The sequence below is a fragment of the Pteropus medius genome, unplaced genomic scaffold (assembly GCF_902729225.1).
Source record: "Pteropus medius unplaced genomic scaffold, Ma_sr-lr_union100, whole genome shotgun sequence".
Taxonomy (NCBI): Eukaryota; Metazoa; Chordata; class Mammalia; order Chiroptera; family Pteropodidae; genus Pteropus; species Pteropus medius.
Window position 1 is genome coordinate 10,186,648 of NW_024351729.1, and position 17,290 is coordinate 10,203,937.

A 17,290-nucleotide genomic window follows, 5' to 3' on the forward strand; every position below is an offset into this window, starting at 1 on the left:
ATAATTTTCTTAACGGAGCCATTGATATTAATATTTTTATAGTATATCCTCTTAGGGCGTATGTGCCTTAAGTTTGACACATCAGGCGTAATGAGTTACTGGAAGGGATGACCTCTGCATTCCTATGGTTCTTTGAGAAAAGCAGCCTCCAACTCTCTATGGAAGAATTCCTTTTATCTAACTGGATCATCTCCTTTTATCCAACTGGATCTTATTTTCCTAATACATGCTCATCTCTGAGTAAAGAGTTTGGTTAATTTCCACTTGGTTAAGGACGTGATCATGTAGATATGTTTCTGGGTAGTCTCTCCACCACTTTTGAAAATGCAAGCGCCTTGTAGAGCAAAAGGTAACCCAAATGTCTCAAAAGAAACTTTCTGATCTCCAAGCTGAGTCTGACACCATCTAGGAATGCAGGGGGTGTTTAAAGCTTGAGTAAAAACAAGATCTCATTAATATCTTAATAAACCAACCATTGTTTTGATTTATGTGATTTTTCAACAAATCAGGGATTACCTGATCTGCTGTAGACACTCTACGGCTGAGGCGAAACAAGCATCTTTTGTGGTTGGTAACACCTGCAAAAAAAGAATTTAAAAATCTCAAGGAGAAAAGTTGTCTTTTGCAATAACAATAAAAATAAAAGATACCGATGGCAGGGTGAATGGAAATTACTTGGGCTTGAGTACTATTTTACCAAAGTAAAATGGAAATGTTGTGCTATCTTGAACCACCCATACCAAAGAAAAGCATAATTGCTGAGGAACTTAAAATCCACTATACCTTTTTAGTGTCTCCAAGAACTGACAAGGTCACTGGCCAAAATTTCCTACAATGAAATCCATACTTTGTTAATAAAAGTTGTTACTTATGGTAGATTAATCTCATTTTTACTATTAAATTATTTCATTGAAAAAATTTACTTTCCAGTTAAAGCTTATTCACTTTTTTTTGATTATTGGATGTTGGGGTGATCAGCCTTATCATAGCACTAGAAAGAAAGCCTGATCACTTAGTATTCCTGTGGAATAATAAGAAACAATGCAACAAAAAGAGCACTTCTAAAACTTATAAATGAGAAATTACAGATGGAAAAGGCGGGGAGAGAAGGAAAAAGGCCAAGGACTGAACATAAATAACTTCCTCTGAAAATGTGAATATGCGTATTTTGCTTTAAAGAACTACAAAATATCAGGCAAGATAATGCAAATTTAATTTGTATATATGTGTGTGTGTGTGTGTGTGTATATATATATATATATATATATATATATATGTTAAACACACACATGAATAAAAAACACATTCCAAAGAACTACTGGGTTCATACTTGTCTCCAAAACTTCTCAGAAATAAAGATGATTAAATATCACTATTTCACAAAATAAGACATATGCAATTAAGTGCATAAACTGCAAACCATATACATTAGATAGTAAAGTACCAAATTCCTGATAATCCTGTTTGCATTTTAAGTGAAAACCACTAGATTCCACTCATAACTTCTGTACATACCTCTGCACCCCAAGGAAGCCCAGAAGAGCAATATCAGGCTGCTTATTTAGCCGCAGCACACATTCCCAATAAATGTCTTCCTCACGATCATTATCCAGGGCATATAGCATAAACAGTGGTGGGTAGAGCCGAGGTAGCAGCACAGGAAGCAGTAACCCAGAACTTGTTACCACATAACTACAAAACATTGGCAAGAGAGGGAAAAGCATTCATATTAAAATTGAATACAGAATCAAAGTTGAAAGTAAAGATAAGAAATTGTGAGTAAAGAAGCAGTTATATTACTCTACTTTTACATATGGAGTTCAGATGAGGAGTTTGTCTATGGTCCCAGAGTTCTGTGTTGGACCACATGTAAATTCTTTTCATTAATTCAAAATCTAACTGAAAATCTACTTGGTGTCCATTTCAAGACTGATTTCTCTGGGGTTATTCTAGCTCAGCATGATGTTACTTTGTTCAGCTACCTTTCTGCCCAGTCATTTGTGGTTGTACTCTCATGAACTTGAGACCTAAAAGGAACCTCAGAGATCATCTAGTCTAACCACATCATTTTAGAAATAAGGAACCTGAGATCTACTTTCCAGGATTCTCTGAATAGGATTATATGCTCCCAACCCCTTTCTTCACTATTTCCATCCAACTCTATTTACCCAGGCTCTGGTGATTCTGATCTGGAATCTGACTTCCCGGTGCAAAAGGATTTCCTTTCAGTTGGCAGGGGAGCAGAGAGAGGAATTGTGCTGCCCTCTTCAGGAAGCTCAGGGAATAGAAACCTAAGGAGTTAATAAAAAATATAATTATACAATTATGCCTCTAGAGTGGCTAAAGAGTAAAAACACTCTCCCGTTATTTAATACATTTAAGGACCTATGAAATCAAAATTCATAATAACTAAATATTTTATTTCTGAGCGACTTGAATAATGCTTCTCACAGAATAAAGTGTAGTTAAGAGTGTAGTTAACGAATAAAACCACTAAAAAATCTTCACGTGCTATGGTTATTTTTCTGTCTAGTTATTAAAGAATGAAGATCTATATACATTTTTCTTACTGGCAAATCTCATCTGAGGTCAATTTTTATTGACTCTTCAATCAGAGACCATTATTCTCAAAGCATAAACAAATATCAGTAGAAACTACTTAAAAGTTCAACATTAAGAAAAATTGAAAACCCAATTAATGTAAAAATTTTTAATGTTTATTAAAAAAAAGTCAAGTTGCTGAAAAAATTTTCTGAATGGTCAAGCTGCCAAGTTGTTGAGGATTCTTTCTAGGCTTTGAATTTGCTCTAGATTTTATCTCCAATCTCTTGTATGCAAATGGTGGGCTCTACCATAAACAAGTCCATCGTCCTATTTTTACAAACATTAACAGTGACCCTTTCTCTTTAAAGGCAGTCTGCAATCTTCTCTATTTTTGTAGACATACCTTGCCCTGTCTCTGTCTCCAACTTTATAGTTGGGAAAGCTAAGAAAGGTCAGGAAATTTATCTTCATTATATCCATCTAGCTTAATGTCAGAGATGAAACACTCCCAGCTCAGTGGTTTTTAGTACATCATACTGCCCCCTCAAAATCTGAAACATTTCCAAATGCACTTATTAATTTTGAGGCTAATAATATAAGAAAGTTTTCTGGGAAAAATTGATAAATTTTTATATAATTATCTCAATATAGTATTTACTTGTTGGCTTAAACCAAGTCAAAGATCTTCCATTTCACCAGTTCCAGATTTGCCTGCTGCTTGAAACTCTCTTTCCAAAGACGCTTACTCCCTCACTTTCTCACCTCCTCCAGGATCCCCTGCTCAGATGTTACCTTCCTTATTAGTCAGGCCTCCCTGACCTTCTGTTTAAAATAGTATCTTACCTCCAGCCCCATTCTCTTTCCCTCTCTCGCATTTATTATCATCTGACATACTATATATTTTCTTTAGTCCGTCCCCACTAAAATGTAAGCTCCATGAGAGTAGAGATTTTTAAATTTTTATTTTTTATTTTTTTGGTTTTGTTCACTGATACATTCCTCCAGGAGCTAGAATGGCTACTAACATATAAAAGCCTTGAATAAATATTTGTTGAATAAATGAACAAATATGATGCTGTGTTCAAGGAATAGGAAATAAATACTCAGGGACAAAATTTCATATCAGACTTTATCTTCTTTGTAGTTAGGTTTAAAAGACATGATTTTGCCTAGAGATTAAGTCCAAATAAGAGTACTATATTTCATATCAAAATGAGAATTTAAAAAAAATTATTTTACTTATTATTTTTATTATTTTCTTATATTTATATATAAATATATTCTTATTATATTTATATATAATATAAATGTATTCTTATTATATTTATATATAATATAAATATATGATATATTCTATAATTATTATAATTACTATTATACTTAATGAGTAAGAAAGACATAAAGAAAATAAGTAACAAGGGCTAAGGTTCATTTTTTTTTATATTTATAGCATAAACATAAAGTAAAAACATGTTTTCATTATTCAACCATTTAAGGTTCTCTAGCATAAAACCCTTTTCTTGATGAGTAATTTCTGTGATAAAGGGAAACATTAATGATTCTTCACAGAGATGTAGTAATCTCTAGATATCCAAGGGTGAAGATACCCAAGAATTAGTATAAAGTAGGATTCCACAACTTGCAGACCTCAGTGAGATCTCTTACCTCACCAGTTGGAAAATTCGCTTGAGGTAGGACTTAATCTCCTTCACTGCCTCCTGCAATAATCTGCGGTTGGCTCCCACACCCACATATGTCATCCTATACACTGCGACCAGTGTCTCCATGAGCCTACCCAGGGGGTGCAGAGGAGTGTCACAGGCCTGAGGCAGGAGGAGAATTAATGAAGAGAGTCAATGTGCACTAACAGCAGAAACAATCGATCAATAAATAGTAAACTTTCAAAATGTCAGGAGTCAACTTTTGAACCAGGAAAATTCAAATACTCTAACTTTTCAGAAAGTGTTGAGTCTACCCAAACTACATGCAGTAGGATCTCCTAATCTTAACTTATAGGTTTTTTAAACACCTTGGGAAAACAGCTTCAGATACACTGATATAGAATATCATTAAAAGAGAGGTTCTAACATACTTTAAACTTCACAAAAAATATGTAAAATGATACCTTGGAGAAAACTAAATAATGACTGTTGATTATGCTCTGAAATAATTGCTCTTCAGTTCCCTTGATTTCTCTTAGTACTCCTTCCTGCACTCCCTACCAATGCATGTCAGACTTTAGAGGGCAGAGCCAGGGGGTGAGGGCAGCATGCTTTATTTAGACAAAAGTCTTTAGTTTAGCTCATGTTACTAACAAAAAGCCATTTTAAACCCTGACTCTAGTTTTTAAGAACCCCTTGAACACTTTACAAAACTTAAAAAGTTCTATTGTCATAATAGAGCAATCTTCACGCAGAAATGTCCTTTTAGTAGTAAGAGAATTAACAGAGAGAAATACTTTGAAAGCAAAACAAGATTAGGGTAACAATGAGTTGTAAGTAGATTTAAATAATGTATTAAGACAGTTGCATCATTAATTCACAAGATCAGTGTAATTTTCTTTTATTTTTACCTTTTTAAAATACTTGCCTTTATTAAATATCTCTTGATGTCATCATATTTCTCCACTGAGAAGGCACCAACATGCTGAGGAATAAATTCCAAACTCTCTAGCGTCTGAGTGTGTGAACGACTTAATATCTCTGGACTATAAAAAGGGAAAAGAAAGCCTATTATGAATTTCATATCAAGAAAGCAAGATGATTGTAATGTGCATATAAAATATAGTCACCAACTAAGGATGAAATGGAGCATCCAGCATAGTGTTTGGCATAAATGAGCTCATAAATGGTAACTGACCCACTATTAAGTTTATTTAATAGTCATTCAAAACAGTATTTAATGTCACTTCATACCAACTACAATAAATTAATGAAGGTTTTGCTCCAACATAAGCCATGGTGTTGGGAAATACTATCATGTTAGCTTGAAGAGAAAACTGGTGATAGATTTGTGACAGGAGGAAAATGAATAAAAGGGAGAGGAAGAGCTAAGGAAAAAGGAAACCTAATCAAGGGGAAAAGGAAGAAATGAAAAAGGGCTCAAGAAGTAAGGAGATAATAAGGATGCTACAACAGATGGTGAGGTAAGCACATAATGGTAAAAAGCAGCTTTAGATGAAGAGGTTAAGACGAAACACATACTAGTAATTAGCAGAAATCTTTAGTCATGGAACTCTACCATTAAATTACAACCAATTAGAAATCAGAAACAGTGCACAATCATTATTATTACATTATTTCAGATAAACAAATAACAACATGGTTTTATATAAAAGTTCATTCATGAATGAAACACTATAATCAAGTCCCACTTAACCCAAATACAACAGAAAAAAAAGAGAGAGACCTAAACTTTCTACACTGCAGGCAGTAGCAAGTTCTTTAGGCCCAAATGCTCAGCAATGCTTGTGGAAGTTACTGGCCAAGTTAAAGAATAAAGAAATATGAAGAAAGGCAGATGGAGAAAAGAAAAGCAGGCATAAAGGAAAAAAAAAAAAAGAAAATGGGAGAAAAAAAGAAAAAGTAGAAAAAGAGAAATGAAAAATGACTGCAATTTTTCTTTCAGCACTTCGAAACTGTTGTGCCACTTTCTTTAGGCCTCCAAAAGATACCGATGACGATATGCAGGCATCTGAACTGCTGTTTCCCTGTGTAGGGCATCATTTTTATTTAGTTGCTTTCAAGATTTATTTATTTATTTTTTTCCAATTTGAATGTGATGTGTTTGTACATGGATATCCCCTCTTTTTCCCCCAGGATGCTCATCTTCTTCAGTCTGTAGGTTTATGTCTTTCAACAAACTTGGAAAGTTTTAAAACCATTATTTCTTCAAATACTTTCTCAGCCCCACAATTTTTTTTCTCTCCTCTGGGATCCCAAGGAGACAAATATTAGACTTTCAGGTGCTTAGAGCTCCATTTATTTTTTTAAAATATAAAAGTTCATTCAAATGTTTTTTCTCTGTTGTTCAGTTTACATAATTTCTATTAATCTATTCTCAAATTTACTGACTCTTAGGTCTCTATTCTGCTACTGAGTTCACCTGGTGATTTTTAAAATTTTGGTTGCTGTATCCTTGAATTCTAATATTTTGATTTGCTTCTTTATATCTTTTCTTTGCTGATATTTATCAATTTTAATATTTGTTTCAAGGGTATTTGCGATTGCTCATTTGAGTTTTTATACTACCTGCTTTAAAGTTCTTGTCAGATAATTCCAGTATCTATGTTAGGGTGTCATTGATGTCTATTGATTGATTTTCTCCAAATAAGTTGAGATTTTTCACGGCCCTTTGATTGCCAGGTAATTTTGGTTTATATCCTGGACAATTCTGAGTATTATGTTATGAGACTCTGGATCTTATTTATATCATATGTAGAATGTTGGCATGCATAATGAACACAGTAGGCTTGACACTATTATCTTTAGAAGGACCTGCTTGTAAAGTTGACCCTTAACCCTTGACTGGTACCTGGGAGCTAAGCTTCTTAAAAGTTCCCTACATTAATGTGAAACATTCCCTAACTGATAAGGGTATTTTAACAATGTGCTTTATGGTAAACGTCTTCTTTCCTTCTGGGACTGTGGAATTTGAGTAGTTGCTAAGCACAGGGTGTCAATGTGACCAGCCTCCATTAAGAATCTTGGACATAGTCTCTAATAGACTTCACTGGGCAGAAACTTTGTACATGTGTGGCTGAATTTTATTCTGGGGGGAAGAATGTACTTTGTGTGACACTTCGCAGAAGGGAGAGCATAGAAAGCTTGCACTTGGATTCCTCCACAATCTGGCTGTGCCTTCTTCCCTTATGATTTGGCTATGGATCCTTACTGTTCCAAAGGTAATAACATTTACCTGTGAGTACATATTGAGTTTTATGAGTCCCTTTAATAAATCACTGAATATACAGTCATCTTAGGAATCTCTGGAACTGATATTTTTTGTTTCAGTCTTCTATTGGCTATGGTTCCAATGTCGGTTCACTTCTCAAAGCCTCTGCAGTCCTATTTGGGTCTGTCTGTGAGTGTATCACCTAGTGGTCAGTCTGGGACCTGGGTGGAAGTCTCCCTATTGGTCAGTTCTCAAAGTGTGTCATATGCTAATTAGGATCAAATTTACACATGTGCAAGCCTAGGATGAACCTAGAAGCTCCTAAACATCTTTACAAGGTTGCTTTCCAGAGCTCCTCTCTGTGCATTAACTCGCCAGCATTTTCTGGTTCCCTTTTTAGGTTCTCTGGCAGAAACTGCCCACTTCCATGAATGTCCATCTAGGACCAGGTGGGGGGTGGTGGGGGAGAGACCAAAAAAGCAATGGAATTTGACCATGACTCTTGGATCTGAGGAGCCACCAAGCGGGGAGAAGAGTCTATTCTCTCAATAGCTTCAGCCCTTGCAAGCTTCCTGTTCATGGCTGCTCTAGCAGTTGTCATGCTGTCTCTGCCACAGAAGCACCTGGTGGCTATCGCATGAGAAAATGGAGAAAAAGAAGAGAAAGAAAGCCCAGCATGTCTCCTCCACATTATCTGAGCTTTAGGAGTCTCTCTTCTACATCTTGAGTCAAAAGCAGAGGGTTTTTTCTGGATTTCCATCTATCTACACCACAGTGCTTACTTCAAGGTTTCAAGTTACAATGAGTTCATGCTGAGGGATCCTGAGGTTAAAAAAAAACCCCAGTAAACTCATAACTAATTTAATGGTACTTTGAATTCAGGTATTCTTCCCCAATACACTAGCTGATATTTACTTTTCAGTTTTCAAATAGCTGTCCATATTATTCTGTGTGGGTTTTACAGCTGGCTTCAGCAGAAGATAAAGAGAAGTGTGTTTTATCCATCTTACTCAGAAACAGAAGTAGATCACTGACTTTTAAATTATATTTTTAAGTTAAATGTGGTAAGCCTTGACTACTCACTGGTTTTAAGTTTCATCTTCCTACCATGCTTTGCCCTATACTGGGCAGGCATTCACTCACCTGTCTCTGTGTTGGCGCCGATTGGCAGTAAGAGCCACAGCGATATTCTCCCATGCTTTCCCAACTTCCCCTTGGCCTGGGTTCTCACAGCCCAGCTGACGCCAACATTCATCAAACACTGCTTTCCATTTCTCATCAGCTGGTACTGCCAGGTTTCCTAGCTTCCTGCTAATAGAGTCATATCAAGGTTTTATTAACCACATTTTTGTGTGTGTGTGTAAAAATCCTAAATAGAAACTAATATACAACTGGGATTGCTTCTATGACAAACTGCTTAGATTGATAGTGGTTCTATTTTCAAAACACTACATGAAAATTTTAAAGGGATGGTTTTTAGCTATTTAATATTTATTAGATTCTAAAGTGTATGAATTGTTAAGTACTAAGCACATCAGAATTGACTTCTTTGCATGCTACATTTTCAAGAATTGATTTTGTAAAATTGATTCCTATTAAAAGAAGGACTTTCTGTGCTTTGCACAACTCATAATGAGAACTGTGATATGCATTACATACTGTGTTCTAACAATACTCTAAGAATAGAGATAGTACATAAAATACATCAAGCTCCCATCAGAATAAAGAATTTGAGATGCTACCAAAATACAAAAACAAAGCTAAGGGTGGAATCAATAAGGAAAATACACATATCCTTCCAAAACTTGTTGGAAATACATAATACACTTAGAGACTTAGATTTTGCCATTTTTTCCCATATGTGCAGGGTATACTATTCCACTTGGTATATATAGAGGCTTGATCTTTACTTTTCAAAATCAAGTTGTATAGGGGTTCCATTTCAGAATGCTCTCTTTCAATCAACTTGGATACCTGCACCATTAACAGTAAGATTATTCCTACAGACAGAACTTTTACTTTAAACATCTATGCTGTAAAGCTACAATCTAAGCAAAGACTGTAACAGCTAACTATAGTAGTGTCAGTTGACAATTCAAGGAAGTTCCACTTTGTTAAAAAAAGACTTTTAAAACGTGTTCTGTATTTAAAATATTAACCACCTTTGATAAAAAGCAAGACAACTCAAAACATTCAATAATTAATCCATAATTAACACTAGTTACTCACAAAACTTTGGGTCTGTCTTTATCACTCTCATACAGACTAGGCTTGAAGTAGGTTCCAGTGATTTTTATCCCAGATCCCCATTCTCCACTAAAATAACCTTCAATGTAATCGCCATTTGGCATAGTCAGTATTCCCTGGGTAAAGTGAGAGAAAATGTGAAATTAGAGAAAGTATTTTAAATTAAAAATACCAAGATGGAAAAAAAAAAGCACCAAATGGTTATTAATATTTTATTTTTAACTTACTCTTTACCAAGCCCCAATTCTTAAAAAAAAAAAAAAAAAAGTGTGTCTGTGTATGTGCAAAAAAAGTATGTGAAAATAATCCCTGGATAAGAGGAAAAAAAAATCACAAGAAAAATTGATAAAATATTTTAAGCTGAATGAAATGAACACACAACATGTCCAAATGTACGAAATGCTGCAAAAGCAGTGCCTAGAAGCAAAATTTAAGCTGTAAACGCCTATATTAGAAAATAAAAAAATCTCAAATAGTAATCTAAAATTTTACCTTACAAAATTAAAAGAAGAGGGGCAAACTAAACTCAAAGCAAGAAAAAGGAAGGAGATAATAAACATTAGAGCAAGAATAAATGAGAGAGAAAACAACACAAAAACAAAAATAGAAAAAAAATCAATGGAACCAAAAATTGTTTCATTAAAAAGATACACAAATTGACAACTAGATTGATCAAGAAAAAGAAAGACCTAAAATTACAAAATCAAAAACAAAACAGGGAATATATTATACCAATCTTACAGAAATTTAAAAAGGTAGAGGGGAATATTATGAGAACAACTTTATGCCAACAAATTAGATAACTTATATAAAGTAGAAAAATTCCTAGGAAGAATCAAATTACCAAAATCGACTCAAGTAGAAATGGAAAATTAGAATAGCCTGATTAGAAGGAAATTAAATTAGAAATCAAAAATATTCTCACAAAGTAATGTTTAGGCCCAGATGATTTCATTGGTAGATTTTCCAAAAACATTCAAAGAAGAAATAATAATATCAAAGCTTCACAAACTCTTTCAGAAAACAGAGGAAGAGGGAACCCTTTCTAAATCATTCTATGAAGCATTACCTTGATACCAAAGACAAAGACATCATGAGAAAAGAAAGGTATAGACCATTATCTCTCATAAATATAGATTCAAAAATGTTTGACAAAATATTACTATTACATTGAGCAACATATCAAAAGTATTATACACCATGACAAACTACAATTTATCCCAGGAAAGCAAGGTTGGTTTATAATCAGAAAAGCAACCAATAAAATACACTATATTAATAGAATAAAGGACAAAACCACTCGGTCATCTCAATTGGCACAGAAAATGACAAATCCAAAACGTATCTATGATAAAAACTCTGAACAAACTAGGGAAAGAAGGGAACTATCTCAATTTGATTTATCTATAAAAAACCTTTAGCTAACACCATACTTAATGGTTAAAGATTTAATGCTTTCCCCCTAATATAGGGACCAAGGTAAGGATGTCCACTCTTACCGCTTCTATTTAACATTATACTAGAGCCTGGCAAGTGCCATCAGAAAAGAAAAAGAGAAAAAAGCCTTCCAGATTGCAAAGGAAGAAGTAAAACTAACTTTATTGCAGACAACATGATTCTATATACAAGAACTCCTAAGAAATACACATACACCCTTCTAGAACTAATAAATGAGTTTAGCAAAGTTTCAGGATACGAGAACAAAATATAAATATCAATTGCATTTTTATATAATAGCAATAAACAATCCAAAAATAAAATTAAGAAAACAATTCTCTATAAAGCATTAAAAAAACTTAGAAATAAAGTTAACCAAAGATATGTGAGAGATGCACATTGAAAACTATAAAACACCACTGACAGAAATTAAAGAATGCCTAAAAAAATGGAGAGACATTCCATGTTCATAGAGTAGAATGTTCAATATTCTAATAAGTGTTAGAAGCCACACAGAAGAGACCACATGTTGTATGATTCCTTTTTTATGAAAGCTAAAACGGCAAATCTATAGAGTGATGAAGTCCATTAGAGGTTCTCTGGGACTGGAGGTGGAAACAAGGGGTGACTTTGAATGGGCAGGAGATGGTGATGGAAACCTTTTTGGGTGATGGAAATGTTCCAAATGAGATTATGGTGATGGCTACACAACTCTGTATATTTACTAAAAATCAATGAAATGTATACTTAAAATGGGTAAACGTTATGGTAAGTTAGCTTTTCAAAAAATCAAGAAAAAATTAAAGGTCGCCGTTAGAGAAAGAAGAAAGTTAGTTTCCAACCTTCCCACTAAGAGTCCAGTCATCTGAAAATTCTCCCTCGTAGATGGTATCATCTTCCGAAAGTAACACTCCATTTCCCTGTGTGAAGAAACAAAACAAAAATCACAACACAAAAAATGCAGGGTAACTTAGAGAGTCCATGCAGCCATATCCTCCAAAACCCTGTTATCTTAAAAGACAAAATAGTACTAAGAAGATATTACATTAATAAAAAGATGATTTTAAAAGTTAAGGAAATATGAGTTTAAAAAAATCAATAGTAACTATATGCAAATATTCTACTCACCGTCATTTTATTAAGGTGAAAGTTGCCTTCATAGTATAATCCAAATTGGGTAACTACCACACCATTCCCTTGACATACATCATCTTGCCACATTCCCATATACTTTTCTCCCCTTCATCAAAATAGAAAATAAATGAAAAATCAATGATGATAAAGATGAGGTAAGGAAAAAACAGTTATCACATGGGAGATACCAAGCATAACCCCTAGGTGGTATCTGTTCCATTTTTCTAGTTCAAGTGGTTAACTCCAACTCCTCAAAAAACGAGACAATGTGATTGCAAAAGGCAGCTTACTCAGAGCAATATTTTCTCAGGAATTTAATATGATAGTTTACCTGACATAGATTTGCATAAAACACATGCATTTCTATGACAACTTTAAAATATATAATTATAAAAAGAATGCTAACAATTCAACTCTAATTTCATTCAAAACGTAATAGGTAGACTCAAAACTATGCACATTTTTTTCTTACACCCAAGTATACTAACTTAAAAAAGAAATGGAGTTCGTCACATAAGAAGGCTCATTATTCACCACTCAAATTTACAGAACTCTTACTGATCTGCACTAAAAGAACAAGATAAATATGAATTCCTTGTTAGATAATCATGGAGTTTAATAATAACAGCAGATTTTTAAGAATCCCATTCTGACAATAACATGAGGCAGAAAAGTATATATATGAAGTACAAAAGCAAATCAGGCCAAAGCAAATATGGAGGCAAAAGAACTGCGTTTCTCCCCAAGGTGTGACTGAATTTAACTAAGCTTGATTCCTGGGTTGCTTGCATATTAACTAGCAAGTGTCTGACCTGACAGGAAGACCTGAGCAAAAAGGTATCTGGATACCATTCTATGACCCCAAAGGGAATTTCTATAGGTTCCCCCTGACCTCTTACTCTTACTATCTACTGACTACATTAAAGGCTTTTCTTTGTATAATAGTTAAAAATTTGGTAGCCTCTTCTATGACACTAAAAGCTTTTTCTGTGTGAAGCTTTAAGGAAAATGGTACCGATGTTAATTTTGAATGATCCTGGTATTGTAAAGAAGTAACTTATTGTTTGGTTCTTTTCTGTGACACTAAAAGCTTTTTCTTTGTGAAGCTTTAAGGAAAACGGTACTGATGTTAATTTTGAATGATCCTGGTATTGTAAAGAAGTAACCTATTGTTTGGTTCACAAGCAAATGAATAAAATGATGCCTGACAACTGCCTTCTTATTAAATTTTTTCTCAACACTATTGAATTAAGAACTCAGCATTCATAAAATTATCACTTTTTGGAGTAGTATAGGAATCTTATCCTCTCACAATAAACTTTGAGATTAGAAGTAGAATACTGTACCTAGTGATATCATCAAAGACCCCATATCCTGCTTTCTTATCCATTACCCATTGGCCAATGAACATACTGGGAGAAGAGGAAGTCAATTTTCCACTTCGTAGAAGCCCATGACCATGACGCATGTTATCTTGAAAACAGCCTTCAAACACTTCACCAGAGGCATAACTGTGGTTAAAGAGAATGGATAAAGATCAAAAGCACATTGAATTCTGAAGCTCATTTTCACAAAGTTTGGGAAATTCAAAATTATACTCATGTTTCACTGGTAGCTATAATTATTTGTTTATCTGATTATTTTTCATCAACTAAAATCTCATTTGTGAATGACTGAAGCTAAAAAGTTAAAGACGTCATGAGTGCTATTCTGTGTTAAACTGGGGAGAAAAAAATGTATATTCGGTGATCTCTGATCTCTTTCAGAGTGGTCTCTGAAAGAATGATAGGTTTATCCATATTAGAGCCATATACCAAGTATAAATTTATAGGCAAGACATTTAAGAGATTCTATGAGAAAGTTAAGGTTTATAAGGTTTGTACGGTTTTGTTAAGAACTAAATAATAACCTAATATTTTCATCTTGTGATAGATGAGAGGTTGATAGTTAAAAGACTTTACACAGTTTCATCTTAAGAAGAGTAAATAAAATTTACTCCTTGTAAATTTTGGCTACACATTCAAGTTTACACGATTCTTGTAACACCAGCTTAACAATCTTTCGTGTGTCATTACCTATAGACTCCCTGACCACACATTTTTCCTTCTTTCCAATGGCCCACATAATGGTCTTCTTTGTTCAATGCTTTGTTTGGGATTCTGTATTCTCCATACCTGCCAAGGGAAATAAAAATCAGCAGAAGATGGCATTTATGACATACTCACCTTTTGTATGTGTACATTTGTAAACATTTAACAAGGAGCATAGATATAAAGTTGACCAATAGGAGGAAAGTGGAGTCTTGGTTTAAGCTGTTATCTATTTGCTAAACTATATGGCAAATCTTAGAGACGTGAGACATCAACTCCACTATGCAGATAGATTAGGTGTTTTATCCCAAGTCCAAAACAGAAATCCTATGTCCTAGGCCCATCTCTGCCGGTAATCAGCCACGTCACCTTGGGTAAGTCCCAGTACCCAGTTCCCTCATCTGTATAATAAGGGGGGCAAATCATATTATTTAAAGTCTCTTCTCATTCTAAAGTTCTTTCAAAAGGAGATTAAAAGATATCATAAAAATTTACATTATCACACACAGAAAATACCTACCCAATTTATATAAATCATCTTTTGATATAGCAAAATAAATTACTTCTCTAACATGATACAAAATATTGAACTGCTATAAATTTATCATGTAAATATATCTGTGTTAGAAAACATAATAAGCTTATACAAAAATAATGCCATTGAGTACCATTAGGGTAATACGGCACTTAGAAGATTTCCCCTTTAGCATATCACAGAAATTAAAGATGATTTAAAACTACTGAAAAGTTTCTGTATGTCCTTTGTGTAAAGGGGACACCAATACGTCAATGGCCTCACCGCAAACATTACCCAAGGCTCTCAGTCCTCATGAGACTATGAGATAAATAGAAAACACAGTCCCATTTAAACAGATGGAAGGCTGTGTGTAACGAGGTCACACAGCCATCAAGATAAATAATTCACTATGTAAATCAAGGCAGCATCCTAGATTCCTAGCTGTGTGTTCATACATCTGCATTATAAGCCCTAATACATGGTGTTTCTAAAAAAACCCAAAAATCTACTTTTTGTTCTGAAAACAACTCTGAACACAAAATAACATAATTTGTGACTGAAGCTGAATTTACTCTCATGTTTTACACAATTTTCTTACCCATCTTCCAAGCCATTCCTGAACATGCCAGAATACATCTTTCCATCTGACCACTTCAAAACCCCTCTGGAATGCATAAGCAAAGAATAATACATGTCAATTAGTGTTTCAGTTAATCATTACTTTCTCAGAAATCAGACTACTATCCTCATCCCAGGCATAAATCTTAAACATTTTCACCTGCCATGAGGCTTTCCTGAAAACCAGCGTCCATCATAGGTTGCATCCTTTAGGCGAGGATCCTTGTAGAAAGTATATTTGGCACTGCGGGAAATAGGTGGTTCCTGCCTCTGAACACTGCCACTTCCATAAGGAGGAAGCTCAGATGTCCCCCTCAAAGCCTGATCCACAGCTTGGCATATAGCCCGTAGCCACTTAGTCTAGGAGCAAAAAGTATCAATAAGCTTAAGGCAACAACTCAAGCATTGCTTTAAATTCTACTAGCTTTCCTTGGTGGGAATAATTTTTCTGTCTCCTAATGCTTTTCTTATTAATTGAGTAGTGCTGATTTGCTCTTGGAATTCACTGCTATATGTTTAAAATTAAGTCACATTAAAACAAAAACAAAAATGTATAGTCTTGGTTTAATGAAGATTTATCGAACATAATTATGGATCATTAGCCAAGCAAGAACAATTTTTATCTCTTCTACAGTACCATAAGAGGCAAAAATATCTAGGCCAAAGATTGAAAGAAAAAACCATAATGAACTAACCTTTTCCTGGGGTGTTGATGAAATCAGGGTAAACTGCTCCTCAGGTGTAGTTATCTTTAAGCCATTCCTAAAATGTTTACAAGGACAAATACCAGTAAGTATCACAACCTGTTATTACAGTATCAATCCTCAAAGAAGCAACTTATTTATTTCAACAGGAGAAGTCAATTAAATGTAAATACAGTCATGCCTTGGGTTTGGGTCCCACGGTGGGAGAAAGGACACAGAGTTACCTTGCTCTTTGTTGAACCATGGGGATGTGAGCAGTGGAGAAGCCCTTCCACCACTATGATCTGTCATGATCTTCACAACAGGCCATTTTACTGTCTATGTGCTAGGAGGGTAAGCCTCGTTATGCAGAATGGGGAGGCCTCCTGAGCTTTCTCATGTCTAAGGAAACAACCTGGGTAACAGAGGGGGAGAATTAGGGTAGGGTGAGGGAATGGGGCACACTTACACAGCACCAGCTTCTTCAGAAAGTGGCTCTGCCCACAGTGTGGCCAAAGGGAAAACATGATGTGTGGAGAACTGAAACAAAGGACATGGAGACACACCTGAGAAAGACACATCTGAGAAAGCCCACCTGAGAAAACGCTGGGGTCTCTACTGCATAACCTCTTTCAGGTGGCTAAGTCCACATGAGTGCCATCATCTCAACTAAAGAGTCCCCATAATACAGCTAACCTCAATGGGTCTTGCCATCTCTGCTGCAAGGACCCCATCACATGGCTGATACTCATTTCCAAGATGGAAACGTAAAAAGCTCCCTAAAATCCAGCCCATACCATAAATGCAAGCTAAGCACTCTCTCTTATTCAATAGGTTCAATGAAATCACAATAGATTTTAACACAAACTGATGGTATAATTAATTAAATCTTAAGTAAAGTACTCTACCTCCCAAGGTATCTTTTAAGGTTAGGAACTGGCCTACCTGGGCATGGACTAGGGCATCGTTAAAGAGAATGAACCAGTTCACAGAAAACCTCCCAGCATGCTGCAGAGACAGGGCTCGGTTACTGCTCTCACACAGTAGTCGACGCTCTGGCTTCCTTAAAGAATCCTGCAATTAAAAACAAATAAAAAATCGAACAATCAAAATTATTTTAACATGCA

General features: G+C 34.8%; 1 protein-coding gene across 4 annotated transcripts in view; it reads right to left on the reverse strand.

The window, feature by feature from the left end:
- The window catches only part of ALS2 (alsin Rho guanine nucleotide exchange factor ALS2), a 63,847-nt gene that overhangs the window by 3,822 nt on the left and 42,735 nt on the right, over positions 1 to 17,290 (reverse strand). For 3 of the 4 annotated variants that reach the window (XM_039844450.1, XM_039844451.1, XM_039844452.1), the window contains exons 15-31: positions 17,109 to 17,237; positions 16,633 to 16,703; positions 16,176 to 16,242; positions 15,641 to 15,840; positions 15,461 to 15,526; positions 14,331 to 14,429; positions 13,602 to 13,766; positions 12,250 to 12,361; positions 11,964 to 12,041; positions 9,667 to 9,800; positions 8,581 to 8,748; positions 5,134 to 5,251; positions 4,210 to 4,367; positions 2,169 to 2,291; positions 1,516 to 1,692; positions 784 to 829; positions 517 to 578 (exon numbers count right to left, since the gene is read on the reverse strand). In XM_039844450.1, coding sequence (XP_039700384.1) covers positions 517 to 578; positions 784 to 829; positions 1,516 to 1,692; positions 2,169 to 2,291; positions 4,210 to 4,367; positions 5,134 to 5,251; positions 8,581 to 8,748; positions 9,667 to 9,800; positions 11,964 to 12,041; positions 12,250 to 12,361; positions 13,602 to 13,766; positions 14,331 to 14,429; positions 15,461 to 15,526; positions 15,641 to 15,840; positions 16,176 to 16,242; positions 16,633 to 16,703; positions 17,109 to 17,237 — 1,973 coding nt within the window. The remainder of the gene's footprint in view (positions 1 to 516; positions 579 to 783; positions 830 to 1,515; positions 1,693 to 2,168; positions 2,292 to 4,209; positions 4,368 to 5,133; positions 5,252 to 8,580; positions 8,749 to 9,666; positions 9,801 to 11,963; positions 12,042 to 12,249; positions 12,362 to 13,601; positions 13,767 to 14,330; positions 14,430 to 15,460; positions 15,527 to 15,640; positions 15,841 to 16,175; positions 16,243 to 16,632; positions 16,704 to 17,108; positions 17,238 to 17,290) is intronic. The other variant, XM_039844453.1, reaches the window with a different exon arrangement.